Source organism: Manacus vitellinus, unplaced genomic scaffold (assembly GCF_001715985.3).
Source record: "Manacus vitellinus isolate BGI_N305 unplaced genomic scaffold, ASM171598v3 scaffold_0_pilon, whole genome shotgun sequence".
NCBI classification, from domain to species: Eukaryota; Metazoa; Chordata; class Aves; order Passeriformes; family Pipridae; genus Manacus; species Manacus vitellinus.
Genome location: NW_021938789.1, coordinates 12,175,032 through 12,194,346, shown reverse-complemented (window position 1 = coordinate 12,194,346; position 19,315 = coordinate 12,175,032). Strand labels below are relative to the sequence as shown.

Genomic DNA, 19,315 nt, shown 5'->3' with positions numbered 1-19,315 from the left:
GAATTTTAAAAAATTGGCAAGGCTTTTTATCTCATATAAAATAAATCTGAAGATAAATGATCTTTTTCCACTAACATCACCTATCATTAAAGTGGCTAAATGAAAATCAAAATGTGTTGCTATTTAGTGCCTGCTTGCCTTTTTACGGGAGATGAAATTGAGCATGTTTACTGGGCAGGAATTGTCAGCAATGCTTCGATTTATAGCATTGTCCAGGATATAAATTAACAAGCGCCATGTGTTTCCACCAGTCTCCCTGGAAGATGGTAGCCCTGTCTCCCCAAAACGTACATCTCCAGCTGGCTGTGCATGCTTCTACCTCGCCTTAAAGAAAACTGCAAACAATGTAAAATTGTGTTGCATTGAACTGAAGTGCAAACATTTTTCCCTGTCTCTGGAAACAAGAGTGCATGTGAGAATGAAACAGGTGGAGGTCTACCTCCAAAAAACCCCCAGGGATGTGTCACACTCATTTCTCAAGTCTATGCAATCTTTGTTTAATAAATTGGTAATAATATTATGATGAAGTGCTCTTTGGTGTTGGTTCACTGTTTTTTTTTCCAAGCTTTTTTTTGCATAGCAACTTGCAACATAAATGAAAATAATCCTCCATTCAGACAGTTTCTTATTTTTACTTGGTTCTTTGTTCCTCAGAGAGGAAGGAGGAGCCTGCAGTGGGCAAAAAGGAAAGGTGCACTCTGGTGAAGTCTCTATTTCATTGTGAATCCTACATGCTTTTGTTTAAATGCATTGCCCTGGCTTGCTCTTCTGCTCAAAAGAGCGGAAACAACAAATAATGTTTAATTGTGTCAGATTGTCAGGGAATTTTACGATGGTAGGGTCCATTAAGGACAAACATTAAGTAACAAACTTGCCTTATTTGTTGATAGACATGAAGTAATGAAAGTACAGACTTTTGGGGAGGAGCCATGAATCTTCACTGGTAACCACTTACAAAATAATAACTAACCAGTGTCCCAAAAGAATAACTAACCAGTTCAGCAAATACTAAATTTCTTGGGAACGAAGATGTCAAAAAAGGTGGTAGTTGACACAATCTTTGTGCTTTATCCCTGTTCCATTCACAGGGGAAAGCTGGAGAAGCCTGAGTAGAACAAAATTTTTTTTTAAAAAAAAAAAAGGGTGGAAGTGTGCGGAGGAGTTTCTGCTTTGAACTGCCTTGGTCCTACCTTCTGTGATAAGGTCTGATTCAAAGCCTGCCTAAATCCATTTAAAGATTTTCATTCCCTTCCAAAGTATTTAGAGCAGTCACCCCTTCCAGCTGCTTTAACCCCTCTTTTGTTTTACTGCATTTTCTCATACAGATAAATAGGCAAGTGATTTGGATAGAATAAAATTAAAATACAATAGTAACTCACCCAAACCTTTCTATGTCTAGCAGTTCTCCCATTCCATCTCTGCACAGGCTTGTTTGGGCTTGAGTCAGAGGTGGAAGCACTGACAAATTTCTTGTCAAAAGTGTCGCTGGAGAGGGTCAGCCTCCAAAGTTTTATAGCTGCACTTTGTATAGCTAATAAGCCCTGGGCTAAATGCTTATCTTCCTTTATTTTGGTTATCTGATTTGGGGATGGAGGGAGGATGACATCTCTTGCCATTTGTGCAACTTTTTTAGATTAATATTGCAGCTCTAAGAAAAATGAATAATTGGACTTTTGAGCAGAGAGTGGAACCACAAACCCATAGGGATTCCTCTAGCACTAGTCACTAGTTTGCATATTGCAAGTTAACTGCAATTCATGAAGTGTTCTGGCTAAAAATAACTTCAGGGCTCAATTTTGTCTGGCAGAAACTACTAGTTAAGAGGTCAGCTGAAGCTGATCCTTCAGAAGCCTTGTCTGCGTGAAACTGTTGCTTTGCGCTCACTGTTGTGATGAGGTGACCCAGTCTCCTCTTGGCTTGTCCTTGGCTGACTCAGGAAAACAGGGTGCAGCAGCTCTGGGTGGCTGGGGAAGGGGACCTCTGCTGCAGCCTGGAACCTTCAGAGGCCAAGTAGCGAGCACTGGCTGCTGCGCAAGTGAAGCTCTGTTGCCCACTCACAGGAGTTTCTGCGGAAGCTCGCCCTTCTCCACAGCCAGGCATAACTCTATAAAAAGTGACTTGATGCATAAGCATATTTTTAAAAAAATCAAAACACACCAACAACTCTAGATCTTTTGTGTGATATTTTCATTTTTTGTTTACCTAAAATTGTTGCAGAGAAAATCTGACCAATGTTACTGAAATCCCGTCAGATGCCTACGGTTCAGAATTATTTCCATATTATATTTTGTTTTAGTATGAAAAATGCCAAGAGCTAGGCCCAAGAAAAAAGGCTGACTCAGTTCCACTGAGCTCTCTCTGAAGAAAGTCATATTTGAAGATGAGAGATGTGTTGGTAAGGCTGTCTGTCATCTCTAGTTTATTAAAAAAAATTGCTAGGAGGCACTAAAACTGTCCACTGCCTTTCCTTCTGTTCCTTCACTCAAAGGTGCTTCATTCATGTCGACTTTACCATAGCGTTTTTGTGTAAAACAAGATTTGATTTTAGAGTATTTAAAGGTTGCTGTTCTCTCCAGTGCTGCGCTGCAGCCTTGCATGCGCTCCACTGCAATCGCTTTACAAGCCATTTTAGAGAGGAGATAGGCTGTGCTATGGAAATAGGAGAGTTTTTTCTTCCACTAGCTACTGCGAGCCTTGGTGTGGATCCGGCAGGGAGTGTGCTCTCCTGTGCTGCTGTGGCAACCTGGGCACCACAAGTTCCCCCCAGGCTGGGTGACTGAATGGCCAGGTGGCAAAGCAAGCCCCCAGCACAGTGTGACAGCTGGGCGGCTGCCTCAGTGAAGGATGGTAACTTTGGAATGGGCTTGGCTCCCACCAGATTGCTTACGATTGCATCAGGGAATCTCTTCTTACCCTAAGATGTCAAGTCCATGGTGATTGTTTATGGGATCATCCTCTTCATGCTCTTCAGATCCCTCTCAGAAAAAGTTGGTAATAACTAGATTGGCGTTAATGATGAACGAGTCAGGGAACAAGGGCTCCAGGGTAGTACTCTGGGTGCCTGGGAAAGATAGTGCAAGGTGAATGGTAATAGGGGTAATGAGAATTATCTGGCTGGGGAGCCAGAGCTCTGCATAGAGTTACACATACAAGGTGTATCCCTGAAGCTTCTCTGGGTTCTGCCCTTTGTAGCTAAAGCTGGAGAAGACAATTGCCCGTGCCCAGAAAGGGTGTGAGCATCCCAGCAAGGCTGGGAGTGGGAAAGGAAGGGCACAACTTCTGAGTGCAGAGCAGATGCTCCCAGCCCCTGAAGAGGAATGCCAGAAAACAGTTCCCTGGGTCTGATAACATCAGACGTGAGCAGGTTTTGATCTCTTCCAGTGACTTGAACATGTGGAAGGATAGAGGGATAAAAAGAACTTTATGATTTCTTTTGTTCCAAGGAAATATCAGCAGTGAGGTGAGTAAAGGAGAGATGATGAAGATCTGCAACGGTCTGTGATTTTGATGTAGTCCTGCCTGCTCTGCCAACCTGCAAGAAGGTGCAAAACTGGAATCTATCTCCTTGTCTTGCCTTGGTGTCTGTGCTCAAACAGCATAAAAGCCTCCCCAGGAAACTGGTGTGTTTACACATCTCTGTTTCTCAAACATATAGGGGCCATAAATTTAAATATAGATGCTTTTTTACAGATTAGTCTTTCTATGAAACAGTAACACCTGAGTGTTCATGCTGCTTTTAGCAGGCCTGACAAGCTGGATTTTCCTGTAAATCATAGCAAATGTGGGTCCTGTAGAACATGGGCTCCAAATGTTGGGGGGAAACAAGTGGCAAATGTTTTTTTTATGTAATCAGCTTGAGTGGTTTGCTTTTCTTGTTTTTAGTAATAAGTAAGTGAAGTATGCTTGTGAAGTGTAATGTTCAGAGAGGTATAAGAAAAATTATAAGAAGATTTCTTATAGTGGGTACCTGTGCTCCTCTTGCTTCACTTAGGCACTCCTGGAAGGTTTTACTACAATCAACCAGTTACAAAGAGTTGCATATCTGCAAGCCTGGTTAACACCAATAATCTGGTAATCTGCGATAATAGTAAATAGTCACAGTCAGGTCCAGTTGCACGTGAACAAGCGAGTGATTTACCTTGGCATTCAGTGCTCTTTATTTGAACCCTCAGTCTGTGGAAGCAGATGTGGCAAAATTCAGCCTGGTGTCAGTGATGTCAGTAACACATCACCATTTGGAGAAAGTTACTTTGGACTCTCAAATATACGGCTCCTCAGACAGCAGCCTGTGACCCGGAGCTGGGCCAGGAATTAATTTGGCCCTGATCTCTTGAGCTTTCCAGAGAGCTGGTACAGAGCACCATCGTGGGTTTTCTTTGTTAAAAAAAATCTCAGGTCATAACTGCCCTAGCAAAACTGCAGAGGGCACACTGCTTTATTCCACCGTAGAATTACTGCACCAATGAACCCAGAAGTTCAAGGAGTTTGACTCACTGGCTTATGCTATTGAAGGTGTATTCTGGGTAGGATGAACTTGATAAATAAGGAAAAGAAGATGAGAAGGGGAAAAAAAAAGGAGCAAACAAATAGGATAGAAGTGGAACAGAGAGAATGGACTGGAAAACAAATACAGTGCTGTGCAAAAAATAAGAGTTAAGATGCACAGAAGGAAGATTTCTAATAAAAAATTAATAGGGTACATATACTTTATATAGAACACCATTCACGCTAACACACCTTTGGAGTGCAGATTCCTCTTTTATAGACAGCATTGTCTGATCTTTTGCTGTAAGGCCATTCACTCTTGGAAGGTTGAGCAGAAAGGGTTGAACTGATGTGAGAACTGGTTTGCAAACCTCATCTGGCTGAAACTCCAGCACTGTTTTTATAAACAAGTTTGGTTGTCCTTTTTCCACTGGAAAAGTAGCAAGAAAAGAAAATCTTTATTCCTTGGTGCCATAATGAAGGGACAAAGTTTTGGATTTTGAAATCATGAGGGCTCCAAAATCAGTAGCTTCTTCAAGAAACCGAAATTACAGGGAATGACCATAGTTAGAAAATGTGAGTGAAAGAAGAGGAGAAAGAGATAAAATCAATTCTGAATCCGGGAAAAAGTCAAGGACAGAGGGCTTGAAGGCTTCAGTCTTTGATTTCCATTGCCTGTTGTTGCAGGCAGGCATACCTTCCAGTCCTGTTGGAAATGTATCAGGATTTGCGAATTTGTGCCCCAATGCTGTTAGAAGGCTTAGCAGAACTTTCTTGAATTATGACCCTTAAAGAAGAAAACGCAAAATTTGGGAATTGCTGAGACTCAGTACAGAGTAACCTAAAAACAGAGGAAATACAAGGATTGAGGAAGTTGTCTGATGATGGACTTTTCAACAGGGCAGATTGGATCCAACAGACCCGCAGACTTTACCAGCTAAAGGAGGGTTTTCTTTGTATGTGTTTGTTATGGAACCAAATATCCTATGTGTGTGCTTAGATATTGCCCCACAAAAGATGATTGTGCAATTCTTTAGTGTTGTCAAAACAGAGGGACGAGCATTGCTAAAGCTACTAGGGAATGTTTAGAAGACAAGGTTTCCTTTGAGGAAGCAGCTTAGGTGCTGGCCGGGTTTCACAGGTTTCATTTACATATGCGGAGGCTGCGCCATTTCCAAACTACACCAGTGCTGCAGCTGCTTTCCTTGCTTTTCTCCTCTCACAAGCACTATGCTCAAAACCCACATTAAAACGTGGAAAAAAAGATCCTAGTGGGTAAATTTATACTATGGCTGGCGTTAGACACTTCAGTTAAAAAAAAAAAAATTCTTCCTAAGCAATGGGGAACCCTTGTTGAAATCTCACAGTCTTTTGTAGTTGGAATCGTGCTTGGCATCCCTTCCAGGTAACGCTGGCACTGCCAGAAAAGTTCAAGCTATAATGTGGCCATAGAAAAGCTCGGGGGGACTCTAATTATTACCTATTGGTCGCACTGTCCACAGTGCACTAAAAAAGTTCTTCAATCTCTAAAGCTTGTATGGTGAGAGCACCGCTAAGGTCACAGTTTTTATTTATCAGTTAACTTGCTAATTTGAAGGGAAAGCATTGAAGTGGAAATGTAGAAAATAGAAACAACATGAGCAGGTCAAAATATCCAAAACAGCAATATGAAATGTTCCAGTGTAAATACATTTCTATAAAAGGTGTGAATGAAACTTAAAAAAAAAAAAGATGATGGATTTGGCACAGTCAATGAACACAATTATAAGTAGGTATTGAAGGAGAATATTCCACCAGCCATGGATCCACAGATAATAATTAATAAGAACCAACTCCACTCCAGGCAGGCAGGTGCCCAGCATTATTTCACAGTTGACTGTTCGGGGGGTAGAGGTACTCACCTTTGCCACAGATCTTAATAATTTACTGCAGTTTTATCATTAAATCAGCATATAATTGGGAAGGAAATTAGGTTTTTTTCGTCATGAGAGCAAAGCAATACCGTTAATTTAATTATTTGTAGGAAAGGCTTTCCATAGTCATTTGGTATTTTGCTGTGTTTTTTTTTTTTAATTAAGTAAAGTAAGAACAATGCCATTTTTGTCATCTGTGCTTGGTGAAAATATGACAGTGTGATGTGATTTGCAACTTAAGCACAAGCTGGGAAAAATATACATTTTATCAGGACTGGCAATAATGAATTACAAGGGAACAAAAATAAGCAAAGAATATATCTGAGACCTCCTACCATTTCTGAAGTTTCCAATGTCTGTGAGAAAAAGGCTATTTCAAGAATTGTACTTCTTATTTATTTTTTTCTCTCAGCAAAATTGCCATACTCTTGTATAATAATTGAATTCGTTTAGCCTTTGGAATACTCGAGTTTGCAAATAACAATGAAAATGAATATTTCATGACATGGAGAATGATCAGTTATAGTTTTGTAACTTTGACTGGTAGCCCAGCACGACAGAGCCAGTGCTTACATTTCACGAGACTTTTTGCACCCAGGTAATTAAAAAAACTGGAGCTTAAGACAATAAGCAGGCAGGTGGGGATAGTTAAACATGACCTTTATTTGTGAGTTTTCTTTCCCTGTTGTGGGCAACGTTTTGCAGTTCAGTTTGGTACATGGAGTTTGTTGTGTATGCAGTGCAAAGGGGCATCATAAACCAGTTGCACCTGCAGCAGCCCCTGTTGTCTGGCAAAGACTTTGATGAGAAGACGTGTCTTTTAACTCTGTGTCTGGATTTTCACACAACAAGAGATTTTTTTTATTTATTTATTTTCAATGAACCAATGCTGAGTCCAGGTCAGAAGGGTCGGGGTGTGGTGTTTGTACAGAAATGCTCCGAGGCAGCTTATAGGGAGAGGCGGGTGTGGGTCAGGGTGGTCCTGGGCAGGATTGAGGCAGTTGCTTGTAACAGCTATGGTAACAGCTATACTGAGACAGAGAAGTGATTAAAATGCAGCTCAAAAATACTGTAATCTAGCTGGGAACAGGATCAGGCTCCCCCCTTGGAGCAGGTGAGATAACTGTAGGAATGTTTTTTATAGATGCTTACTCCATTCCAGAGAAATGCTGGGGTGGGGGTGAGGGGTGTTGCTGATGCGTTTGATGTGGAAAAACTAACTTGAGTTGCAATTATCCCTGAGAAACCATTAACCTAACCAAAACATTTGGCAAGGTGCAAAATCCCCGAGTGCAAAAAAATGTTGGAAGGTGGTGTAACTTTTGCTGAACTGTGGGATAGGCTCTCCAAAGGGAACAGAGCCGAGGAGCCGGTGCAGGCATTGGAAAGGTTGGGCTTGGGCTACTCGCATGCAGGCTGTAGCTCGGCTGGAAGTCACTTCACTTTTTCTTTATAATAAGCACAGCTCAGCCTATTGTGTGCCGGGGTGTGGGGGGAAGACAAAGAAAGCAAGCCAAGAAATTAAAGAAGATGGGGAGGGATAGGAACTGTGCTACAGCAGGAGCAGTGTTTCAGGGGTGTGGCGTGGAAATCTGCCTTGAATCGCAGCGTGGTGCTGCGGCCGCCGAGGTCTGAGCGGGTTTTGCAAAGATTTACTTCACTTCAGTCTGGGTCTGCCCCTGGCTGACGTCACGGGCTGGAGCAGCGGCACCAGAAGGCTGGATGAGTGACAGCCCAGCCTACTTTTTAATAGCTTTGTCATGTGACGGGGAACAGTAGTAAGACAGGTGCCTTCGATTCACTCTCAGAGAGGGTCTCATTGCCTGCATGAGTGTCTGCTGCCTGCCTGCCTGCCTCTGGACTGTAGTTTGCCAGCTTTCCTGCCGTTGCTCCGCAGCTGGATGGCGTGGGACATGTGCAACCAGGACTCTGTATGGAGTGATCTCGAGGTGAGGGGTGCACGGCGTGGGTGGCGCGTGGGGTGCCGGCGGTGGCGGGGATGGTGGGCTGGCCAGGGGACTGGCAGGGCGGCCGAGGCAGCATACTTTGCAAACAAGTCCATATCTTATCTTAACTCCAGTAAGTTTGCTATTTTAAGGTTACTCTGCGATGCCTTGAGCAAATCAAAGCTGAGCTCCTGTCATCAGTATACTATCTCCTGCAGTTGGAAACTATTTTCATGTGCCTCTGGCTCGCTTTCCCGTCATATGCAATATTTATGCTCTAAGATATTGATATGAATCGGTGTCTGAAGTGGCATTTCCAGTGGCGTTTAGTGGCCTGGTTGGAAAAATGCCATGTTTATTTAGAATAAGAGTAACATTTCTTTAAAAAAAAAAGTAATTAAAATTAACCATTGGCTTTAAATTTTAATTGCTTCTTTCACTGTGCTCTGTCAAAGGTTTTTTCCTTGTTTATCAGCGGCAGAATACAAAATACACACAGGAATGAATACCCTGTTGTTTGGCTTTAGATGCTTTTTAAAAGAGATTTCTGGAAGGAGACGTTTCCCTGCTTCTTGTGGTATTGGAATACTGACACTGTAGCTAATGCCCCGTAGAGCAGGGTTCGCAGTCAATTCGAATAGTCCAACAAATGGTTAAATCCCACTGTACAGCAGAGACAACAGGATGAACCATGAGAATAGAGTTTATGCAGGACTGTGTGAACTGCTGCTGCTGCTGCCGCCGCTGCTGCTGCTGCTTGTGTAAAAATAGACGGCAATACATCAAATCCACAGCTTCTGCTGGCTACAATTCATAAAGGAAAAAATAAAAAAAAAAAAGGCAAGCAGCCCCGTGGTAATCCCTGGAGTATAATGTGAGGTTTGAGGATTTCTGCATGTTCGCATTCGGCAAAATGGAGCATTACCTGAAAGTTCAGGCAACTTGTGAAGCGAGGCAAACTTTCTTTGGACCCCATGGAGAGGAATCCCAAATACAGACCTACTCAAAGGAACTAATCCTCTGGCTTCGGGCTTGGAATAAGTGCTTAAAATGGTCCCCTCGGGCAATGGGGAAGGGAAAAACAGGTTACAGGCGATGCTTTTTAACTAAGATGTTCATGCTGTAGAGAGCTACCCATCTAAAGCAAAAACATTCCCATGTTCTCCAGGATATTTTTCCTATCTGGCAGAGCATGTATGTGGATTCTCAAGTAATTTTGTCATGTTTTAAATATTTGCAACTTGCCATTGTATCTGCTGATTTCTGTTTGCATATTGTAATTGGTCTTATCTTGTTTTGATTTCTTGGTAAAGTGGAATAGATATGGATAATTCATATGTCCTGTAGCTATTATGAGTCAAGTCTGTAAGTGGATGACTTTCTGGCTCCAAAGTCCTAATTGTTTCTGAGTAGCTGGAGTATCCTGTGGGTTGTTGTCTGGCTTGTAGCATGGGTCTCAGCTGCCGTAGCTTCATTTTTCCATCATGTATTATTCCTAATGCTGCTAGGAGCTGATTGAGGAACCAGCTTATGTGGAAATACTGAAGATTTATTTTAATCACTAGAGTTCCAGCAGTAATTTCAAGCTAGTAACAGAATAGATAATTTATGTCAATGACTTTTTCATAGTGCAGAGGAAAAAAAAAAAAGAAGGAAAAAAGGGTTTGATCTTAATATTAATTGTGTGGTGGATGGATTAACTGTGGGTAGGATTTTGCCAGTGTGCTCCTGCGTTGCACTTCCTGTAGCAATACTAGTGTCTGCGTGCTGCTTTGGCTCAGGGGATCACCTTTACTGAGCTAAAATAATGCAGGCACAGGTACTGGAGGCAGCTTTCATTTTTTGAATCATTAATGTTTGCTGTCAATGTAAAATGTATTATATTCTTGCTCTCATAATGACAGGATGGCGTGTTGCTCAATAAAGGCCTGCATCACTGTAGCTGATCAGCGTCCCCAGTGCTTCACAGCTTAATGAAGGTGATGTACAGTAAGGTTGCAAAGATTGATAGAGAGAATCCACATGACACACATTTTGTCAAGTCTCTCTCTTTCCTGAGTTCATCCCCTTGGCACTTTGAAAAACTTGTTAAAAATAAAATGCAGATTATATTTTCATTAATATAATTAATATGGCACAAGTCCAGTCTTCTTTTTTTTTTTTAAAATTTATGTTCAAAGGCACAAAAACATCCAAAAGGTTAATGAAGAATTATACTTAATTATAATGATTCATTACCATCAGTGCAGTTGAGCTAATTTATTGTTTGCGCCCGAACTAAGAGAAAAAAGGTCTGTTGGAGTGAAATAACGCACAGTAATTAGCCTTTTGTGTTTAGTGACTGCTTTATCATCCTAAATGTTACTGTAAAATTAAGGCTATAGTTATGGAATAACTATCATATCAAATAACTGTGGGAAGACAGTAAAATGTGTGTTAGCAATGCAGGTGCACCTGTTACAGATGTATAGGCAAACAGTAAATATCAGCGTGTCAGATGAGGACAGTTTTAGGACTTGGAGTGTTAAATCTGGCATCATCCAAAGGCCAAATATAAATTAATAACAGGAACACTTGCTACTAATGTGTCTCAGATTAGAAGCATAATGTCATATTGAGAAACATTGATTTTATTATCATGTCAACATTGGCAAGGCATATATACTTCATTTCAGCAGTTACATTTCTTAGGTGACATTGCAGTCACTACAGGTAAATGAAAGCTGTGATGAACAGGAATTTTTTTTGTTAATACCATTGTTTATATTACTTCAAAAGCCCACTGTAGGAACTTAAAAATGCAGATTACCAAAAGTAAACATGTTTAAGTAGGTGGTTCACAGAGTGAAGCTATTTTTATAAATGAAAGCAGTAAGAGATCAGCAGGATACTTTAGAAGTCTGTGGCATCAGTTATAAGCTACTGACCTCCACCACACAAACCTGAGAATGATGCTGAGAATCTACCTTTTCAGTCAAAAACTAGATTATCCTTTAATGAGATCAGAGATTTCGGCCAAGCATCAAAAAAGGTCATCTCTGTATTATAAGATTGCTGCCAGAAGGTTGTGTCGCGCACGAAAAAAAGGAAGCCTTCTAATTCTTTTCTTTTTTTTTTCTTATGCCCAAAATAATGGTAAAAAAATTGTGTGCAGTTAAGATTACTTAAGTGGGGTTTTGACTTCTTAAAGTTCTGCAGCTCCTTAAATAATAGGAAGAAAAACAACTGCTATTTCAGAGCTTTGTTTTGCAGCCTCTCAGCTTCCTTGCCCCTTGGCCTATTCCGTGATTATCTCGTAGTGTCCTGGTAGACGTAGAAGTTGTCTAGTAAATTATAGCTCGCACCAGCTGCACCAAGTCTTTGTGCCAACAGACAAAATCTTTGCTCACGGCTGCGCTGCTGCATCCAGCCCGCGCACTGCAGACGCTCCGAGCTTCCCAGGGACAAAAAACTCAATGAAATGCACCTTCAGCAGCTCTCACTTGCATTCTTGTGAAAGGCGGTCCTTGTGAGAGTGACATAACTGGTATTGAGCAATTCACATCCATGGACACTGTGTTAGTGCCCTACAGACATCTGCCTTCAGAAAATGGAGCTTTCTGCATTGACTTCAGTCCAAATAGAAGTTGGGAAATCATTCAAACCACCCAGTCAACTGACCGGAGTCGAGAAGGTCCTGCTGTTGGCCATCCTTAACACATTGCTAGAAATACTCAGGGTGGATGTCCTTAGGCTCAGTTGACTTTAGATGGCTTTTAACCATTCAGCGCCTGGTGCCTTCGCAGCGTTACGTGTGCTTTGCAGTATACACGTATCGATGTAGGTGTTCGGAGGGGAGTTACGAGGATACATGGTACAGTGCAGTAGGAATTGCTTAATTGAGCAACATTGACATATGGAACTCAGCTATTTGCCAAACTGTTACTACGTGTTTTCCATAATTAGGAAATGGTTTTGGTGGATACTCTGACATTTCGACTGCTGTGCTAAAGTTATTAATTTTTTCATCCTTAGTAGGTCAGTCAATACACTATCTAGCTTCATACTAGCATATGAAAGGATACGGATTCCAGGTTTGTTTGAATTTATCCCCACTCTCTTCCTAAGTTGTGCAGACAAAACATTTTGCAGTGCTGAAGAGGATTCGTGGGACTTTGTTTACTGCCTCAATCAAAATGTTTCACAGACCCTCTACTTTAGGATTACTGAATCAGAGGATGCCATAAGAGGAAAACCCAATTTGATTCTCTCACTACATCCTCTCTCTAGGGACATTTAGGGAACTGTCTAGGATAGTAGATGTGTTTGCGCCAAGCAGGTGAAAGGCTGTGTGAACTGACTGTGCCTGTCACCCAGAGGAGAATATCAGGATATTTCAAGCTGCACTTTGGTTGCCAGGACCCTGATATGTAACTGGGTGGCTGTGGTCTATGCACTGGGAACAGAGCACAGCAGCATCACTAACCCATGCATTTTTATGCCCATATGGTAGCCACCATCATGACTGACTGCAAGGATTGTGGTAAAGTTCTGTAGAAGTGAAAGTGTGACTATCTCCAGCTTGAGCTAGCCCCCAGGGCTGAAGGCTGTAACAGGCTGTGCCTCTTTAACCTGAATGCATCAGGAAATGCGTGACAGACCTTGCCCAGAGGTATTCATCTGTAACTTGTACCTGCACTGGTTTGCTCTGAAGCAGGAGAATAAGGACATGCTTTGGCCTCTGCTGTTGGATTTAAAGCTTTGAACACGATTGTTATCAAATAGTGTAGGGAGAAGGAAAGTCGTTGTCCCTGGACAGAGATGTGACAGAGAAGGCAGCTTATGCCCTACTGTTTCCTCATCCCCTTTGCATACCTGCACAGTACTAGCCATGATCAAATACTTAAGTGGTTTTTTTCCAGAAAAAAAAGTCAATCTTAGAGACCCTGTGCCATAGCTAAATTCAGGTTTAATTCTTATCACATGATATTAAAGTTAATAGATTCCTGGTAATTAATGAAACTGTTTCTGTGTTACTGTATCCTGCAGTGTGCTGCTCTGGTTGGTGAAGACCAGCCTCTTTGCCCAGATCTCCCAGAACTTGACCTCTCTGAACTCGATGTGAACGACCTGGATGCGGACAGCTTTCTGGGGGGACTCAAGTGGTATAGCGACCAGTCAGAGATCATCTCCAATCAGTACAGCAATGAACCCGCCAATATATTTGAGGTAAGGCAAGGTGATGCAAGTGCACATTGCAAAGTCCTTGCTTGCTTTTTTTCTGATTTTTTTTTTGTTACCCTGGTGGACAACAGTTTTACAATTTTTCCCCCGTTAAGAGACAATAAATGTGGTGATGTGTTAAGGGTTCTGATTGGTTCCTTTGACCTGCACGATCAGAACTAGACCTGCGATCTGGAGGGGTGTGAGGGGTGAAGCCCTGAAAGGATTTAAATGGAACTTCGGATTTTTGAAAGAAAACAGCTAAACAGTGCCTAGAGTACGCTGCCCTGTGGTGTCACAGTGAGGAGTTGCACAGTTGTAAGCTACAAAGCAAAAGTCGAAAGTTGTTTGTTGTCTTCTACTTGAATTCCTCGCCAAGAAGCAGAGTGCAGCCCAGCAGCTAATTGATGAGTAGCTGGAACATTTCTAGTAAAGGTTTTTACCACTCAGAACCTTACTGTGCAAGGTTCTTTTGCACACAAATTGAGAGGTCCTCATTGATGATGTATAAGAGAGAAAAAGGGTGGATTTGGCAGAGAAGTCGTAGATCTCCTGGTGGAGAGCAGTCTAAAAGTAAAAGTTGAAGAGTGCTAGAGAGATTTAAATCTTTTTTTTCCAATTCTGCCTTGGGGATCAGGGTGTATGAGAGGAAGGTTACTGTCCCTTTATCTCTGTCTCCAGTCTTCTTTCTTTTGTTGTGTAAAGCCTTCATAATTCTCCGCCTCATGGTTTCTGGCAGCTGTGCCCCTCTTAAACCCTAACCTCCTTCCCTCTTTGGTAATAGGAAAGGCTATAGATCGTCCACTGACCAGGAAATTGGACAATAAATTGATTATCTGGCAGGAAGACCTTGTGCAAAAGCAAGCTACGGGTGCTGCCTCTCACATGGCAGGTACCACAGCTCCAGGAAGTACAGCTAGTCCGCTGGCTCAGGGAAGCCCTGAATTATCGTGGTGGAGTTTAAAGGCTGGAAAAAATTAACTTAAACAACATCATAAGATGCTTACTTAGGGTGATGTCCTGAATAAAATCACCCACAGTGATGCAGATAAAGTTGCACTGGATTTATACCAGTGTAACTGATAGCAGAAACTGGCCTTCTCTATTCAGTTTCTGTGATTTACATCCAAGTAACTTGAAATTAATTTTATTCAAATCAAAATAGGCCTGCAAAGCCTTGTGCTTAGGCCCTCTTTTTTCTTTAGTTGTATAGTGTTCTGCACCTTGTTTTACAAAGTTTCCAAACCCCGTGTTGTTCTTGAATTGCAGTTGTACTGCCCCAGGCAGGGTACAGCCTGCTGGTGACTAGGTTTGGATGGTCGGTGGCAGAGAGGCAGGGGGGCAGGGACCACACTTGCAGCTAGTGTGGTGCAGACTGGTTTTGCTTTTTTTATAATGGAAGAGACATATTTTTCCACAGTTATCAAAAACCAAATGCAGAGGCATTTTCCTTTAGGAAAAATCAGTTGAAGATGCAGACTTTCAAAGTGTAAGTTCCAGATAAGTAATACGAGTAAGTATTTACCAATTCTAAGCACACAAATCATTCCAATAAAACCAGTAGAACATGAGCACAGACTTGTTGCTTGCCCCATGTGTTGTTGCTTGGCTGTTCTGATGGCCACAGCTGCAGAGTACAAAGTTGTCTCAGACAGGTAGTGACCATTCTCCTACATGCCCTGTATAGGAATTGTCACTTCCTATATGAAATAATTCCTGTTTTGAAAATCAAAGCATGTTGCAAACAACAAGACAACCAGATAGGCTTGTAGTTAACCTTGGGGGTTGGTGACATGAGGTACTGGTCACTAGGGGTAACCTTGCATGGGCACATTTGGGTATGTCGAGGATGAGGTGCCCCAGTGTGAAGAAACAGGAGAATGGGGAATGCAGCTGGGGGAAGGCACCTAGGCAGCAAGTAGTAGGTCAGAAATAATAGTTCGGAAATGAAATATGCTACTTCTCTCCTAACACACGGATTCTGTTGTTTTCTTTGTGAATGCCTGGATTTCTTCACACCAATCGACTTCTGCTGCAGGCTGCATCGCTGTCTCTGACCTCACAGCTTGGCCCATACTTACCTGTAGGCACAAATCGTGCCCTAATGGTATTTTACAATACTGCAGTGCAAAATTAGGCTATTTTCAGCGTCATAGTGTGTTGCATTTACATTTCGTGGTTGCCTGGCCTCGGAAGATGGGAATGAAACAGTTATTTTCTCCTCTCATATGTTAACCCTGTCCCCATTCTCCATCATGCAGCTGGATACCTTACACTATTTCTTGCCTCTGCCGCTCTGTAATGTGACGACTGGGGGTGCTCAAGATCAGAAGAAGATGTCTTCTTCCTCCAGAGACTTATCTCACATGTCTGTGAGGAACTATTTGTTTTAGCTGAGAGAATGGAAGTTTTGTGCAGTTTTCCATTTGGTAATCTCTAGATTTTTCCATATTGATCCTCATTGGCTTTTTTAAAAAGAAAATAATTTCTTTTTTTACCTTTTTTTGGTTCTTTTTTTCTCTCTTATCATTGTGGGAGTAGTATGTTTTATCTAACTTAAGCTTCCAGATGATGTGTTGTCATACAAAAATAGAAATACAGCCTGTTTGGAGTAGAAGGGAAAGAACCAGAATGATGAACAAATACTGGCAAGTACAAGAGCAGAATTACTTGCACAAGCTGTACAGTGTTAATTGCCAAACCTAACCTTGACTGAAACACAGTCTTCATTGAGGTAGTAATGCAGTACATGTCGCATTGTCTAGGTGAGGGATGGTATGAAGTTCCTGAGTGTCTCTGGTGCACTTTTTTTAAGACTTGTATTTCAGAAAGTGAATTTTTGGTCTTACTGCAAATCATGTTCCTGAAAGCTCACTTGAGCTAAGCACCCACAAGCTTAGACACTCCCAGTGGCTCACAGACTAGAAATTATTAATAGTTATGGTAGCAACCAGAAGCCAAGTGAGATAAAGGTCCAATTAGTCTAGATAGTTCGTAAGTGTTGAGTATAAATCCCTGCTCTCATCTGCTTAGGTGTGATGAGATACTGGCTTTCACTCCAGCATTAAAACACACCAGTATTTTGCAGACACACCTAATTCATCACTGTATTATTCTGCTCACACGCCAGTGTAACTGATACTAGTCCTGAATCAAACCTGGACTATCTGCCCCAGCACAGAGGCTCTTCTTATCAATGTTTCTACTTATGTTCATTATTAATTAGTTGATTTCTTTCTATTCACAGCTTGATCACTTATTCTTTTTACCTAGTGTTCTTTGCCTGTTGCTCTGACTATTGGAAAGATAAAATGAAGGAGTTCTTGCCCCTCAGGGTACTGTCTGTTGACACAAGTTTATGCAAGTAAATAGTTAATAAGTCACCCAAGACCAGTTATTTAGATGGTTCACTGCACCATTCACTTTTATGATTTGCTTTTGTGAAGAACTAGACTTAAAAAAATTGTATTTGCAAAAAATTGATTTGGCTACTTTTAGAAAATTAAAATGGTTAGTTTTTCATTCTCAAAGCCAATGCTATGTGAAATTGTGAACAAACGTACAACTTAATGTGTCACGAGTGAGAAAGCTTTTTGTTCACAAAAATTTTTTGTTGTCCCTTGAGGCTTCTTCATATACTATACCATATCATGTAAGATTAGCCACATTTAAAATTATTTATGACCCATGCCTAGCATTATGGAGAGAGAAGATATCTACGGTGGGTGTATCTCTTTGTTGGCATTGTTTGCAAATAACTCAACTGATGTTAAGAGAAAATGCAGCCCGTTAACTACCTGTTAAAAGTATAATGAACCTCTGTAAAATCATAAATCTTATACTTGGCAAAACCCATTTTTTAGCCTTTAAAAAGACTTCAGAAAACCCATATTACTTGCCCTTCTGCAGATTTCATTTATTTACATAATTTGTTTACATAATTCTGTGTTCCAGAGAGATGCTCACTGTATTTGATTAGTTTGCTTTTAATTGTTCTGTATGGGTGTAGCACAGGTTACTTTTCAAGTCCATTCTGTGTGCCATGTATTTGGAAAGCCTAAAAAGACAACTATGTAGACTGCCAAAAAATGCTTGTATTACAAGCAATGAGAATGTGAGGAGAAAAAGAAATGCACAATGAAATGCAGACTGTCTTGCTCTTGGCAGCAGGAAAAATCATGGAGATAAATTATTTCTTATTTATTTGGAAGGGTTTGTGTCAGGAAGATGATGAGTGTTGAGGGGAGCCTTAAACATCACCAGGGCATTGGTTCAGATTATAAGCTCCTTCATGTTCTGTGGTGCTGCCAGCCTCTTTCACCATTGCAGGTTATTCATTCAAGGTTTGCAGCCAGATTGATTAATGAATGACCAGATCTTGCGTAAAATGACTTGGCCTGACTTTTAAACAACCACCAATGTTTTCTTTGCCAGTCTTGTGACTGGTGTTAATGGGTTTCCAGAGAACTGAGCCTGTAGAGACTTTCTGTAGTGGCCTTCCCTAGCACTTTTTCCACTTTTTAATTTTCTCCAAAACTAGTAGCCCAGGGCAGGCAGTTCAAGGAGATATAATCTCAGGGAAAAAAAGACATGGTAGTCAAATCCTTGATGGCTGATGCCCTTCAGTGCCAAATCAGCATGATTTATCATAGCCATCTATTCAGCACAACAGAGGCTGGAGGTGAGCTGCATGGTGTACCTCACACAATATGCATAACTAGAGCTCTGAACTTTGAAGGAAAGCCTCAGAGCTATTTGCAAAGTGCTGGTGCTTAGTGAATACTAAATTACATTTAGGAAATAGTCTACTGCTACCAGTTATACTTCATTTTTATTCTTGACACAGACACCTAAATCAGAGAACAGTAACATTTCAGAGATTATGGTAGCAGTTTGGGTATGTTCCAACACTATAATAGGATCAGAATTTTAAGGCCTTTTTTATTATTACCAATAGTCACTTAGTTTCTACTGCAGCGTACTTTGTAGGGAATTACAGCTTTTACTAAAAAGATTAAAATGCTATTATGCAAATGATTGCAGTATGTTATTATGTTTACAAATTAACATCCATGGCTCAACACACAAATTAACTAACTATTCCATCTATATTATTAAGGATTTAATAAAGTAACTGTTGATAAAAATGAGGAGCTTGAAACACTTAATAGGAACTGATCATGATTTAACATAGAACTTAAACATTGTGTTTAATGTTCTACATGGCATAATGGCAGAATAAAGCTCGTCAAAGCACTTAAAAGAACTGAGATTGTGTGCACGACATAGCAGCCTGTCTGAGAACTTAGAGGGCACAAACGAAATAGCTCTGGGCAGTAACATAGAGCATATTGGTGAATCTGGAAGCAACACAGGGCTGTCTCACATCAACATGTAGTTTCCTGCTCTAATAAGTAGTTTTTTTGAAATTTGGATTCATACACATTGAGTGTTTTACATGATAGGCGCGCGTAGTGTACTTGGGAACTTGTGTCCCTCTAAAATGCATCCTGTAATGAAATGCTTCTGTGGCAAATGGGATTTCGTCGCAGAAAGTATTGCTGTATGGCAAAAAAGGGGAAGGCTGAGTTCAGGCTGAGATGACTTTACAAACAGTGCTGCAAATTGCTATTCCTAACAGTTCATAAGAGATCATAAAAGCAAACAGATAAGAGCAACTGAGGTCCTAGAGAAATGAATGTACAGTATGTGGTTATGGGATAGATTTAGTAGGGAAACAGGCAACGTTGTGGGTTTAATACAACAATA

At 41.1% G+C, this 19,315-nt stretch overlaps 1 protein-coding gene across 2 annotated transcripts in view; it reads left to right on the top strand.

Moving 5' to 3' along the window:
• The window catches only part of PPARGC1A (PPARG coactivator 1 alpha), a 367,267-nt gene that overhangs the window by 289,505 nt on the left and 58,447 nt on the right, over positions 1-19,315 (top strand). The window contains exons 1-2 of one of the 2 annotated variants that reach the window (XM_008930330.2): positions 8,180-8,347; positions 13,373-13,552. In XM_008930330.2, the coding sequence (XP_008928578.1) occupies positions 8,300-8,347; positions 13,373-13,552 (228 nt within the window). In that variant the 5' untranslated portion in view covers positions 8,180-8,299. Of the gene's footprint in view, positions 1-8,179; positions 8,348-13,372; positions 13,553-19,315 lie in introns of those variants that run through there. The other variant, XM_018067890.2, reaches the window with a different exon arrangement.